Source organism: Phoxinus phoxinus (genome assembly GCF_949152265.1).
Source record: "Phoxinus phoxinus genome assembly, chromosome: 15".
Classification (NCBI taxonomy): domain Eukaryota; kingdom Metazoa; phylum Chordata; class Actinopteri; order Cypriniformes; family Leuciscidae; genus Phoxinus; species Phoxinus phoxinus.
In genome coordinates, this window is record NC_136890.1 from 6,900,172 (window position 1) to 6,914,989 (window position 14,818).

At 38.8% G+C, this 14,818-nt stretch overlaps 1 protein-coding gene across 1 annotated transcript in view; it reads right to left on the minus strand.

Annotated features, from left to right (window-relative positions):
• Positions 1 to 3,848: 3,848 nt before the first annotated feature.
• The window catches only part of golm1 (golgi membrane protein 1), an 11,961-nt gene continuing 991 nt past the window's right edge, over positions 3,849 to 14,818 (minus strand). The window contains exons 2-10 of the mRNA XM_079637342.1: positions 13,880 to 14,050; positions 12,539 to 12,709; positions 8,045 to 8,099; positions 7,864 to 7,954; positions 7,683 to 7,776; positions 7,393 to 7,573; positions 5,179 to 5,313; positions 4,922 to 5,104; positions 3,849 to 4,667 (exon numbers count right to left, since the gene is read on the minus strand). Coding sequence (XP_079493468.1) covers positions 4,552 to 4,667; positions 4,922 to 5,104; positions 5,179 to 5,313; positions 7,393 to 7,573; positions 7,683 to 7,776; positions 7,864 to 7,954; positions 8,045 to 8,099; positions 12,539 to 12,709; positions 13,880 to 14,011 — 1,158 coding nt within the window. The 5' untranslated portion in view covers positions 14,012 to 14,050 and the 3' untranslated portion in view covers positions 3,849 to 4,551. The remainder of the gene's footprint in view (positions 4,668 to 4,921; positions 5,105 to 5,178; positions 5,314 to 7,392; positions 7,574 to 7,682; positions 7,777 to 7,863; positions 7,955 to 8,044; positions 8,100 to 12,538; positions 12,710 to 13,879; positions 14,051 to 14,818) is intronic.

The window sequence follows — 14,818 nt, forward strand, 5'->3', positions numbered from 1 at the left end:
ACCACCACATTCTCAATCATACAGACAACATGCAAATGCTGGCAGACATCAATCGCAAAGGTGGTGTCAATTCATGGCCCCTACAGAGGCTGGTGTGGAGCCTTCTTGCCTATCGATAGGGGCGGGCAGATCGAGGCTTCGTGGAACACTGAAACAGTTGAAGCAAATGTACGTTTGAAGCCGTATTGTGTCAAGGCTTCGAAACAATCTGACACCCGTCTCCAGGTGACCCCTAGTGGTCAAAACAGTGTATGTCTTTCAGTCTTTCAAATGAAATGATCTAATCATCTAATAAGATTATCAAGTGTATATATGTTATTTTAGTTATTGTCAGGGTTTGTATTGTTTGTTCTATGAATTGCTCAGCTAAACAGGCCAATAAGACATTAACTATCATTATTCATTTGAATTATACTAATGTCTAATTAAAACGTCTACAAATGTATAAAACTGATCAGAGATCAGGTAAAAACCCACAGACAATTGTTCATTGGTTCTCAGTGACTCAGTGATCGGTTCTCAATGATTCCTGGGTTGACAGAGATCATTGCCCCCAGCGGTGAACCATTTAAATTTCGAAGTATTTCAAAGTGTTTCGAAACAGTTATGACGTAATGAAGCCTCGTTTACTGAAATCACGTGACCCTGGTAGTTTGATACACGCTCCAAAACACTGATTGGGAACAAAAGATTCGTAAAGGCTTCAAAAACTCATGAAGCAGTGTTTTGAAATTACTATCACTACCTATCGACATCTCCTCTCCAGTCCACTTGTGCTTGTTCCTGGCCATGTGAACTGTGGCGCAGACCTGTTATTAAGGGGGACTGTAGTCCTTGGAGAATGGTGGCTGCACCCTCATACTGTCAAAATGATATAAAACATGTCGAGGAAGCAGAAGAGGAAACACTCAAATCTCAATGCCCACTATTCTTCTCCGTGACCCAATCCCCTCCAGGAGTGGCTCAATAAGCCATGGTTCCTGGAGTTAGTGGAACTGTTGACAGCACCTCCTGGACCATCCCACTGAGGAGGGATCTTCTCTCTCAAGCGGAGGGTACAATCTGTAGTTGTGGAATCTGCATGTCTGGCTGCTCAGCGGAGACTGCCGACATCAGATGTGTTACCCCAGCGAGTGCTAGAAGCAAACACATAGGAACAGGCTCTTTCTATTAGACACCTCTATGCCCATAAGTGGAAAGAGTAAGTTATCTGGTCCAGGACATGAAAACGAGGAACCGATGAATTAACTTGTCTATACGGCCACAGCTTTTTAGCATCAGGTTGATAATACCTGTTCAGCAGAAATGACCTGGTTATAAGATTTCCGAAGTCTGCAAGATAGTTGAACCCCTCGACACTGCCAACAATCTTTTTCTCCTGAAGAGCCGACTGCAGGGAACTACATGCTCTGCAGTTGCTCTGCCCTGTGTGTGCATTACGGATTTGCATTGAGCACTCTAGACAGTTCAAGCTCTCTGAGCAGCTCTTCATTTGTTTTGGAGGCCACTCGAAAGAGCTGCCTGCAGCAAAGCACTGAATACCAGTGGATTGTGGATGCGACGATAGCCTTGTCATACAGCTCTCCGAGCCTGGAATTAACTTTTTTGTCAAAGACTACATCCAGATCGGATTCAGAAGGATGATCAAAACATAGATGGAGTAGATCGAGTCCATTAACACCCTCAAAGCTTCACAGTCCTATAGCTCATCCTTGGTCGACATTTCATTCAGTAACATTAGGCAGTTTCTGATTTATATGCTGTTTAATGTTTTTTAACGTCATTTTACAAATGCATTTGTTTACATAAGCTAACGCTTGTTTCTGCTTCTTCTTCACGTCTTTTGAACAGGAGATTCAACATACATTCAAAAGATGTGTCATAGCACCCCCTATGGAAAGCTGGAAATTTCCATCAATGACAGGAAAGCGTTATCTCATAAACCGCATTTCCACCGCAGGAACTTTCCCCAGGAACTAGGGACTTTGGGGTAGAACTCGGTGTGTTTCCACCGCAGGAACTAGGGTCTAAATAAAGTTCCGGGTTAAAATGTCCCCCTCAGAAAGTCCCTGCTCGCGAGGTAGTACTTTTTCAAAGTTCAGGAACTTTCGGTGGTGGGACTTGGGCACTGAACATGCTGATTGGTTGAGTTCACGCAGCATTTTGATTGGTTGCCTCTAAGCAGCATTTTATTTCAACCACCATTTTTAAAAGTCTATTGAGGTGCGTTAAGTAAGAGTTGTTTGCTATTCAAATCAACATTGTTTTAAACCAACAATGGTTTATTAAAATAAAAAAATACGTCCGATGGACAGATAACGAGGTTCAGGCTTCATTACGCTTATATGCGGAGGACGAAATCCAGTAAGAACTGGAAAGTTGCGCGCAGTCCTGTGTCACCGGACTAATTTGCCTAATTTTCACGGTACGTTAGACCGCGATGGAAACGCAGACAGCAACAGGACTGGGGGAAAAAAGTTCCTGGGACAAATTGTCCCGGGTAATTTCGTTGGAAACGCGGCTAAAAATTATGGTCATTTTCATCAATGGCGGGGAAAAAGTGAATGTGCTTGTAAGAAGTTGTGTGACATTACTACTACAGTTTATTGCATCAGCATTGCTGCCACTCACATTAATACAAAGTTCTGTCATGAAACTCAAGAAGGCACAGAGAGATAGGTCCTTAAAATGTCATGTATTATAGACATAGAGCATGAAATATTGTTATGAGATGTTTATATTAACTAGCATCTAGGCTAGTTCAGAATGGCATACTATTATTTAGCAGAATATACACTATGCTCGGTATAATAAATGATCAGTATGCATGGAATACCTCCATGACCTGTCCTATTGCATTGACAAAATGTGCAGCACACCACAGATCACACTAAATGGATATATCCAACCATGTGCATTTTTCTATTTCCAGAGTGATGATAGAGCCATATATTAGCTATGATTTATAACATCTTTTACATTTACATTTATTCATTTAGCAGACGCTTTTATCCAAAGCGACTTACAAATGAGAACAATAGAAGCAATTAAACTAGCAGTAGGACAACAGTATGTAAGTGCTATGACCCTTCGCAGTTCAATCTAACGTAGTTTTTTTTTTTTTATATATATAGATAGATAGAATAGAGGAGAAAGTGTGAGTATTACTTGATCAAGTGCTGCCGAAAAAGATACGTCTTCAGCAATTTCTTAAAAATGGCTACAGACTCAGCAGCTCTGGCTGAGTTAGGCAGATCATTCCACCAGCAGGGAACAGTCATGGTAAAGGTCCGAGAAAGAGATTTTGTGCCTCTTTGAAATGGCACCACAAGACGCCGCTCACTTGCAGAGCGCAAGTTTCTGGATGGCACATAAGTCTGAAGTAATGAGTTAAGGTACAAGGGAGCAGTGCCAGTGGTTGTTCTGTAGGCAACCATCAGTGACTTGAATTTGATGCGAGCGGCAACCAGTGCAATTTAGTGAGGAGAGGAGTGACGTGTGCTCTCTTCGGCTCGTTGAAGACCACTCTAGCTGCAGCATTTTGGATCAGTTGCAGAGGTTTGACAGGAGACCAAGCTGGGAGACCAGCCAGGAGAGCATTACAATAGTAATCTTCTTAACCTATTATTTGATAGTGCCAAAGTTGAAATTTTTTACACAAAATTGCAAATGGACTACTTCTGTGATAACCGGATGTTACTTGCTAAATTAATATGAAACCTAGTGAGGTCCTATGACAATGCAGCCTGTACCATGCCGTACTGTACGTGGTACACTAGCATTCCATTATAAAATGTCAACAGTCATTGCTCATCTACATGGTTAACCCATTGAATGCACACAATAGGTAGAGTAGCGCAACAAAAACATTTTTATTATGAGATCATAAATTCAGTAAGAAACCCATATTTTTCAAAAACATATTCCAGTTCCCAACATGAAAATGTAAAAAATTCTTAAATCAACATAAAAAATATTATTTTACAGCAAATAAAAGCCTGGATTGCACTGTTATTAAATGAGTGAAGAGTAACGTGTCTTTTAGTCTAAACATCTAATATTCCTGTGTTTTCAGCAGCTAAAATGTTGACATCCAGTTTCGTCAAAACGGATCATGAACCGTAAAGACAAGATAAAGCCGTTTTTGTGATAAATCAGCAGTTGTTTGTGTACAAGAGCAAAGCATCTTACATTTAAGAAGAGGTTTGACGTAGGGAAAATTCACCATGATGCATTAATTTAAAGGCTTGTCATAAGTAGTTACATTCAAGTTTAAACTAAAATCAGTACTAGCAAAATAATGTCTTCTATATGCCTGTCCTGGTAAGACATGAGATAGTTTGTTAATGACATAAAATCATATCCTTCATTACACAGTAGTTCAGTATTCACCAGCACAAATGAGTCTTTACAGCAGGTTTCCTCTCCCACCTTTAAAACGTCTGTTCCTCTCCCACCTTTTTAGCTGTTGGGAGGTCACTAATAAGGGTTTGTGACAGTCTTCAGCTGAAGAAAATGTAGCTGTCAGCAGACTCGTCGTGATCATGTTTGTTACATCCCTGCGAGCTCCGCCTGCTTCTCGTCCTCAGACTCCGGTTGGTTGTCATCATCACCGATATAATTAACCTCATTTTCCTCTGGATCTAGACCTGCACCTTGATTTTCATCTGTAGAAACAAGAAAATTATTCGTAATCTTATTGCATGGGACAAAAGTACTTTTGACCTATAATGATGATTATTCACAACTTTGTCAATTGACTTGCTGTCAAATACCACATAAAATACGTCATCCTTCAGTTTATAAAAGCTACCAAAAAAAGTTTAACACTTGAAATTTCCTAACATCTTTATACAGTCATTTTAAAATGGAAAAAAGTCTAAATGTATGATTGTGTGATGATCATGATGCTGAAGACCACCTTTAATTTTAGAGAGCTGTTTTTCTATCTCGCCCTCATTGTCGTACATAACGGCGTCTTCCTTCCCATTTGCTGCGTCTTCCTCGTTCCTGTCCCCAATTTTGACATCTTCCTCTTCCTCGTCTCCAATCCCGATGTCATTTTCCTTTGGGTCTAAAATCCCTGCTTCATCCAGCACAGTATCTGCATGAAGACAGATCAAATTAGTAATGTGTGTGTGTTGTGGTTTAATGGCTGGATTATCTCCGTTACCCCACCTATGGCCTTTGAAGCCTGTCCTTTAATGTCCACCACTGCTTCTGGACCTTCTTCATTGGCTGGTCTGTTAAGAGTCTCACTCTTATTGGTCCGTTTGGAGGTGGGGGTGGGTGAGTCTTGTAAAATCACAGCATCTTAGAGGAGCAGACAGAATGTTGTTAAACATGTTATCTCTGTAAAGCTTCTTTGAAACAATCTGTATTGTAAAAAGCACTAAATAAATGTGACTTGACATGCTGGAGAATTGAGTTTTTCTTAAAAAAAACAACAACAACAACTGACAAGACTTAAAGGCCCATTCACGCAATGATATTACAAACTTAGTGCCGGTCACGTTGGAAGTTACCGCGCTGGGGACTATTTTCAGGCGCTACGTAATATCATTGCGCCTGCTGCACCCATGGTACGGCACACATTTTCTGTCGGTCTTTAGCACACGATGTAACTACAGAAGAGTCAAGTTTTAAATAGGAAAAATATCGAAACTTTTTGCTAATTTTTTTGAGAGAAATGCTAACGGTCTAATCAGATTCAATGATCTATGCTAAGCTATGCTAAAAGTGCTACCGCCAGACCCGGAGATCGGCTGAATGGATTCGAAAACGGTAAAACTCTATGGACTAGAGTTTAACTCTAGGGGAGTTGGAAAATGAGTCTATTTCCAAAAAAAGTGGAGTGTTCCTTTAATCGCAATATAGCCTAATATGAGGGTTCATGTAAACATAATCATTGTTTCAAAGCAGCTTTACAGATAATGTTGTGCGACAAAACATTATGCCGCCGCCCGACCAAATGGGAGGTATTCCAATTAAAACAATGTGTAAGTTAATTTTTTAGTTCAAATTTTTTAAAAAGAAATTTTATCCTAAACACCTGCTACATCTGAATTTATGAATTAAAAAAAGTATGATTATAAAAATTATGTATTTTTACACAGCATGCTTGGGAAGCAAATTTCAATGTTATTACGAGTTTACAGTAAGTGAAAAGATTAAAGTTGTGATGTAACGGAAGGAGCAAAAAACATTTTCTTCCATATTATGACGTAATTCCAAGTATTTATCCGAACAGATTAATAAAAAAGAAAAGATACAAGACGAGTACTTGGTTCTAGTCATCTAAGGAATATAAGCTCACTAAAGGATTGGAAAAGTCCTGCATACGCCATCAGAGAGAAGTCTGTCGTTTCACCGGAAGATCTGAAACATTTGAAATACGATTAATAATGTGCGTTTAGAGAAGAGATGGAGTGAATATTCATCTGCCGATACGGGTACTCATTGTGCTACCGGCATGAAAATCATGTGGTTTATTGTGGAGAGGTTTTCTTGTGCTAGGACTGCTGTTCAACCTGACAACCGCCCCACCACTGTGGTTTGTATGTGAATGCAGTTTTACATGAATTACAACACGAGTGAAGCACAAAGCTTTGTTCACAAAATAAATAATAGGTAAGCAATTAAATGTTACATCACAAACATTTGGATACGTGAGGAATGAGAAAGGTACATGAGCCCATCAATTTAAGCCATTTGACGGCTTTGTATTCTGTTTTGCGATCAGGTCGCCTCATATCAGTTATTCCACTGAAAATGGACTGTCATTTCTTTTACCAAATCTTCACTCACGTCTCACCCATTTTTGCAGGGGATTATAAACGTTTCTTCCTTTCATTCATTTTTAATTACTATATTAGCTGTAGGACGGACCTTTTTTTGCATACATGCCTGTAATAATTTTTTCTGGCAGTGCAAAATCAAATATACTATATCCTAAATGTCACTCTTGCACCAGCGGAAGATCAGACTTTCCTTTTTTCAGGAGAAGAAATGAAGATTTTAGACTAGAGATGGACTCTGTCCTGCTCCTGTCCCACATTCCTCTCAAATCGCAGAACGGTATATATGACGAATTTATCTTTGTGGGGAAATACATTTAAACTTTTTTGGCTTGGTTTCAAAATTTCGTATTATTTCTATTGTTTTCTATGTTCAAGAATCACAATACAGCCATAATTTCTGCATTGTGTATTTGTTGCGTGAATAATAGGCTATAATTAATTCCAGCCACTCCAAAAAAAAGAAAAAAGAAAAGAAACTGCCAACGTTACAGGCCTAGCTAGTACTCTTAAGTTATCGGACTTGCATTAAATGAGGTCCTTCACCCATATATATAGACCATTTACAAACCACGCTCAAACAGGCAACTCTTACCTTCTTCATTTTTCTCCACTACTAACTCATTGGTTTGGACCTTAGCATCATTTTTGGGCTGTGAATTCACATCTGGTTTGCCGTTCGGAAGTTCTGCCACACTTTTATTTGAATGGTTTGTGGCGGGAACATCAGATTTGGCTTTTGAAACAGAGATTTTCGGCATTGAACCATCAGCATTCTGTGAAGGACAGTTTATGTCAGTAAGAGACACTAAATAAATAAGAATCACAATAAAGGAACTATTTAAGGCCATTTTTTCCCCCTCATAGCCGTACCAGTGGAGCTACCTTTTCAGACGCCCTTTGCTTTTCCAGTTTGGCAGCTGCCATTTTCCCATTGCATTCCTCTTTTATGGCCTCAATTTGTTTGTTGCACTGAGACCTGCACAAAACATACAACCATTATCATACTGGTCAAGCAATATAATGTCTTTGGTATTGTAGATTAGAGCATTCAGAATGGACCTACCTCTCACTGCTGGCTTTCTTACTGAGCGTGTCCATGTTATTTTGACAGGACTGCAGCTCACTCACATCATGAAGTAATGACTTCATACGGTCTAATAAAAGAAAAACAACAAAAATGTGAAGGAAAGAGGATATGCATTACAGAGTAAATACAGTAGCACAAACATGAGGTAAACACTTACTCTTCATGTCTTGCACGATTTTAGCACTGGAGGAAATGTTGATCTTTAGATTCTCCTATGACAGAGAGAAAACTTTTAGACCTAAAAACATACACTGAGCATATCCAAAATCCAATTGTGGCCATTAAAACCTAGTGACCAGCCTACATACAGAGTAATTTTGAGTATAATTGCATAACGGTTTATATAGATAGCATTTCTGGGCATCAATAACACTTGAGGTTGCGCCATAATGTCGTTTTGAACGCACTAGCATTCCTGCATGTACAGACAGCATTTCTGGCCTGGGCATCAAAACCTAATGAGAGCATTTATGTGCATTAAAACCTAGTGAGCAACCCATCTAGACCAGTGGTTCCAGGGGTCAGGGCCCACTAGGAGGCCTGAGGAACAAATTTCAAAGGAGGCCTCAAGATGATTTAAAATGAGTCCGTTTTATTCACTTCTCGGATTCACTGAAGATTAGGGGCATTCCAAGAAATGTAGATAATTTGCTTTGTTACGAAACAGGAATTTAATTTGTTACAATGTTGCATTTTCTTCTTGGTTTGGTTGGCTCACACAAGCCTGACTACATCAGACATCGTACTTCCGCTCAATTTCATTTCGCTTCTGTACTTAGTCTGAGACATCGACATGTCTCTCAGTTTTCCTCCGGCCTGAAAACAGCCGGCCAATCAACGAACAGAGGGTGGGCTGAGAGCCGTGACGTAGACGCTAAGCGCCGAGTTTGAGATTGGGGAAATCGAAAACGACCGCGGATATGGAGACAAGGGATGAAATTCGCTCTGTTGTGGAGAATATTCCCGGCATTTCCAAACTGAAGGACGAACAAGAAGAGTGTTTGGTAAACATTTTGAATGGAGGTGATGTCGATATGTGATATCTAGGTCTCTTTTCTGTCGAGCTCGAACTGGCACCCTTTTGACAGGTCAGTGTCTCCTTTTTTTTCCAGTTCGTAAATATTGCCATGTCATGCTGTAATCTTGCAATTAAGTTGCAGCATTTCGGACAGACTCAAAATGAACAGAGCTGTGTTTGACATAACTAATCCTAACTTTGACAGTTGGCTGCAAATATTTTCCTGTTTCTCTTTACTGTCAAATAATAGTTTAGAGGCCCCGATTGTGCCGTGGATGCGTAGATTTACATCACATAATCTACAAAAGTCATTGACAGCCATGTTCACTCCGGTATTTCTCTCGATGGTTTCGTTTTCGCATTATTTATAATGTGTTTACAGTGGCAGTTCGATGCTGCTGAGCTGGCGCATAACCAAACGTTATGTGATTGGCTTACGGGTAACCAATGATTTTATACTTCAGACGAGCGCCCCCCCGCGTTAAAGAAAACACTTTTCAATGATGCCATGCCAGACTCTGTCTATGAAGCAAAGCGAAGTAGCAGAGTTTGGTATTACCAGGCTAGGCTCACACAGGCAACATTTCAAAACGTACCAAAATGAGTCTATGTAAGTCACATGCGAGTAAAACTGTTATTTGTCAGAGTTTCCTCCATCCATCAAGATGTATTGACAAGTTCGCTGTCGAGGCACACACAAACACTCCACTCCTGGCCTTACTGATAAATTATATGTGTATGTAATACAGTTGTCATCGAAATGATTCAACCCTCATTGCAAATTAGTTTTATTGTCAACATTTACAAACTTTCAGCTGTTTGCAATGAACAACTCAAACAACAGTAATTGAAATAGCTCAACAACAAATGTTTCAAGTGGTTTCCCCAAATTCAACTTTTAATGACTTCCACAGTCTCAAAATTATTCAACCCCCTGAGTAGAAACCCTCACAACAGCATTGGATCAGCAGTTGGAGCTGCTTTGCATTCTCTGGCACTGGAAACATGCAGCGTGTGGAAGGCAAGATGGAATCATTGAAGTATCAGGAAATCCTAAGAGAAAACGTTATTCCGTCAGCGAGGAAGCTGAAGATTGGGCGCCATTGGACCTTCCAAGTTCCAACAGGACAATGATCCCAATCATACCTCAAATTCCACCAATCCATTTCTGCATTGGTTGCAGAAAAAGTCCTGGAAGATTCTACAGTGGCCATCACAGTCACCTGACTTGAACCCAATAGAAAATCTCTGGTGGCATTTGAAGAAGGCGGTTTTTAGCACGCAAAAGCAAGAATATTACTGAACTGGAGGCCATTGCTCAAGGACTAAGCATGGGCTAAGATTCCTCAGAAACGCTGCCAGAAGCTGGTGTCTGGTTATACATCTCGTTTGCAACAGATCATAACAGCAAAAGGGTGTTCTACTAAATACTAAAGATGCTTGCCATGAAGGGGTTGAATGATTTTGAGACAGCAGAAGTCATCAAAAGTTGCATTTCCAGTTGATTTTGGGGAAACCACTTGAAACATTTGTTGTGTTAAGCTATTTCAATTACTTTTGTAATATACAGGTATATATTATCTCTCTCTCTGTCTTATTTTCATCAGTTACCAAGCTCGGTAAACACTAATCACAGATGATGGAACTGTGAAGCTTTTGTGAAGCCGATTGCTCACAAAAACATTCCTAGTCATCATGTTTTCAGTGACAGTCCATTTCAAGTTTGATTTTGACATGTCATAAAGCAGTGATATCTAAATGGCTGAGTGGTTTACTTTTTAATTAGTCTTCCCATTAAACGCCATCATTTTGTTCATTCAGACTGATTCGTGAACCTGCATGAAAACAAGAGGCGGGATTTATCGCACGAACCAGCTATATCCAATCATAGCGCAATGGAGGCATTGCCTCCTCTCATGTGACTTTTCCCCATTCCTTCTGAATTACCCCCCACCTAACCCAGCGCATGCTTTAGGGAGTCTGTTCTAACTCAATGGGCATGGCCTTTCGCTGTAACTCAACCTGCTAGTGTCGCAGTTGGACATTGTTACTTTAGAAAAACAAGTTATTTATACACTTTTTAGTGTATTTTGCGTTGGTTTATTTTTATAATATGGACAATTTTCTCATCCAATTTTTTGAGGAGGCACTGCCTCCCTTGGAAACGCCCCTGATATACTGTATATATTTGGTTTTCAACTGCGATAACTAATGTGCTCACTCACAGAATCAGACACTGCTGCTTGCTATATAACACATTTCCCATTATGAATTATGATAGCGCTTGGTTCATTGGTCTGTTGGGTCGGATTGCTTTCTCACCTCCACAGAACCGCCCCAGAGTTCGTTTACAATTGTGCCAAGTCCACCTTATTCAGGCGATCTCAGAGCGATTGTTTTGGTGTGGATCTGAGCGTGATTGGCGTGTTCATATATGCCTAAACGAACTGAACTAAGGGAGAAAACGCACCAGGTTTGAAACAAATGCTCCAAATGAGCAAGGTGTGAAAACGCCCCAAGATAGCATTATGAAAAATATCATGAATTTAAACATTTGCCAGGCAGGAAAAAAATACTGCTGCTGCCACAAAAGTTCAGGAAGGCAGCTGGAAGAATATGTGACTGTACTAACACAAGTGAATCAACTGAATTATTAATTATTTAATTAATAAATAATGTATATAGCTTAAAGAGCATGAAAGAAAATGTTAAAACTTTATATATTCTCAAGCTTATATTTATATGTACATTTATTTTAATTTACATTAAAAGTTAAATATTAACTGTTAAAAATAAAATAATGTAAAATAATACTTATGTGTAATGCATTAGGCCGAATGCATTTTAGTTTGCTATTTCTTACCCAGGATAAAACCTTCTCAGAAGCAGGTTAGTCATGTAGCTCAAGTTACCATGCAGGAATGACGAACACTGCTAAAAAACAATCAATTTTTTTTGTTTTTTTTTGTTTTCCCAAACAAAATTCAAAGTTAAAAGTGTTATTTCTTGACTTGGGAAAGTCTCATAACTTCATGTGCATTTTTATAATATACCTTTTTATATTTACACTAGAAAAAGTACAGCAAATATATTTTTTTAAATCCCCATCCATACAGGGGTGATACAACGCTGACAAGACCGGCTTTTAATAAAACTCGGCCGGAGAAAAAATGTGACATTTTTGTTTTAAATCAGTGTTACATGACTCGAGAAAATGGAGAAAAAGGGCATCTGCGACCCTTTTGTCAAAACGGTAGGGAAACTTGTCCAAAAATGTTATCTGCAGTTTTCACAAGAGCTGTCAAAAGTCCACCGGATGACAGCAAACGTATCCCTTAATCCTTATCCAGAAAATCACTGAAGAAGTCAAGAGGCCTTTAAATATTGTTATGGACAATATGGGGGCCATTGAGTTAAAAAGGTTGAGAACCACTGATCTAGGCTGTTCCATTGAGCAGGACAGCTTACCTGCTCAGCATCAAAACCTAATGAACTGCCTATCAAATCAACAGAGTAAAAAGATTTGAATAAACATGATTCATTCCCTAAATCATGACAGGTAACTGGATGACTACTAGCTCCAAGTTTCTACCTGAACTCTTGTCAGTGAGTGCAAGACGAGTGTTATCATACTTTTTCTTTTTTCCAGGTGTTCAGAGCGTTTTCCTTCTGTCTTTGGTGTGTTTCCTCCATTAACTCCAGCTGCTTGTTCTGTCTCCGCGTCTCATCTTCGGCCTTCTGCTGCTCTCTGTCGTTTTCTACAGCCAGCTTCCTCACGCGGTCCTCCAGCTCCAATATCTTGCTCTGGAGAACAACACAAAGTCAAGTCACATTTATTTATATAGCGCTTTTTACAATACAGATTGTTTCAAAGCAGCTTTACAGAGATAACAGGAAAATAATGCAACACAGTTTATTTCCAGAAGAAAATAGCATCACAGTCCAGATAAAGGGATAGTTCACTTTGAAATTTAATTTTGGTATGTTTTAGCTTACCTGAAGTGCATCCAAGATGTAGGTGTCTTTGTCTCCGCAGTATTTTGATATTTTTAGGTCAAACCGTTCTTTTACATCGGTTTAAACATCCCGGATAAGCGCAAACTAGTACCATTTCTATTAGCCGTCCTACCTACAATCTCTGTTCTGTGCATAGGTTCTGGTGTAAACAATGAGTGACGTACACGCGCGAGAGATCACTTCCGGAGCCTTGCGGCGCTTGCGCAGACTAAGTAAACCGATCAGTTGGACGTGGTTGTGTAAAAGAGATAAAAACTATACAAATACTGTTCGTTTTATCACACAAACCGCTTGTTTCGTGTCTTAGGCCATCAATGTGCACTTACGATGAGGAATTTTTTAATTTGGACTTTTCTCTGCATGCTATTAGAGACAGTTCCTATATACCTGCATCATATGACTGACAGACAAGAACGGTTTGACCAAAAATATCAAAATTAAAACTACTGCGGAGACAAAGACACCTACATCTTGGATGCACTTCAGGTAAGCTAAAACATACCAAAATTTTATTTCAAAGTGAACTATCCCTTTAAGTAAGTTCAGTGAGGTTTCATTTTGTTGTAAAAAAGTTCATAATTCAGTTAATTTATATATATATAGCCGCTCTGGAGAAAAAACGTGATGTCATCGTCTAGCTCAGTTCAGTTCTCATATAATGGTGTCAATGCAGGCAGATCAATATTATTGTTGAATATTAAATGAAATGTTCAATTTAATGTTATTGTTAAATATTAAATTAAATGTCAATTGATGTTATTGTTGAATATTAAATTAAATGTTCAATTTAATGTTAATTAATGTTACTGTTGAATATTAAATTAAATGTTCAATTTAATGTTTAATTTAATTTCATGTTTAAACAAAGCTCCTTTCTAGACAGACCTATTATAGTTAAACAGACACTCACCACGCCACTCGAAAAAGGCTACTACATCCAAACAAAGTGTGTCAAACCTGCAGCTCGACGTTTCTGGAGTTTGAGACCCAATAGTTGAAGCCAAGCAGGAAGATGCAGGAGATGAGAGCCACCAACAGCAAAGATGAAGAGCGGCCGCCACGTCGACCGTTCCCAAGTGCACCCATCATGCTTTATCACAGTTCCACGAACAGCTTAAAGATGGGTTCCTGAAAGGGAAATAAAAACTTAGTATAGACATTTATATTCTTACATTTCTAAGAATATAATTACATTTATATTATATTCATTCTTCATTCTATTTATAGCCCCATAAAACAGGATATAACAAACACATAAATGCAAATAGAAAAAGAAGTGAGGTATTTTTAGCAAAATTACCTAGACCGCATTTTTGGGAATCATAACTTGCCTGCCAAAATACACAACATTTCTGTGGAATCTTACCTACTACTTGGGTACTGTGTGTTAAACATAGAATTCAATAGTTATCACTGCAGTTTTCAAGAATATTCCATTTTCATCAACAATGTCAGATTAATTGGTCATTAAAAGGGTCTTTATGCATATTTCAAATGCATTTCAGAGACTGACTGAATTTTCAAAAACTCAGCAAACTTGTTTCAGTATTTAGTTGATTTGATGTATTCAAAGGGTTGAATTGTACATACACGGTACAATTGCTTTCTATTCTGCATCAATAATAAATAAATTACAATTACATTTACCCAAGCAAATAATATTTCACAGCAATGATCAATTGCCAATGTTTATTAATTGTAACAATCACATTAGAGTCTGTGGTTGAAAATATAGTTATTATCTCTTCTAAACTGTTTCCTAGAGTTCAGTGCTGAAAAACCTGTTATACACAATTTACTACACGCCTTCTGTCGTCTAATATTGATATACATTTTAGCAAGTGAACGCCCTTCAGTTTGTGGTTTATGTGTCTTTTTGCTGTGAAATCTTTACAC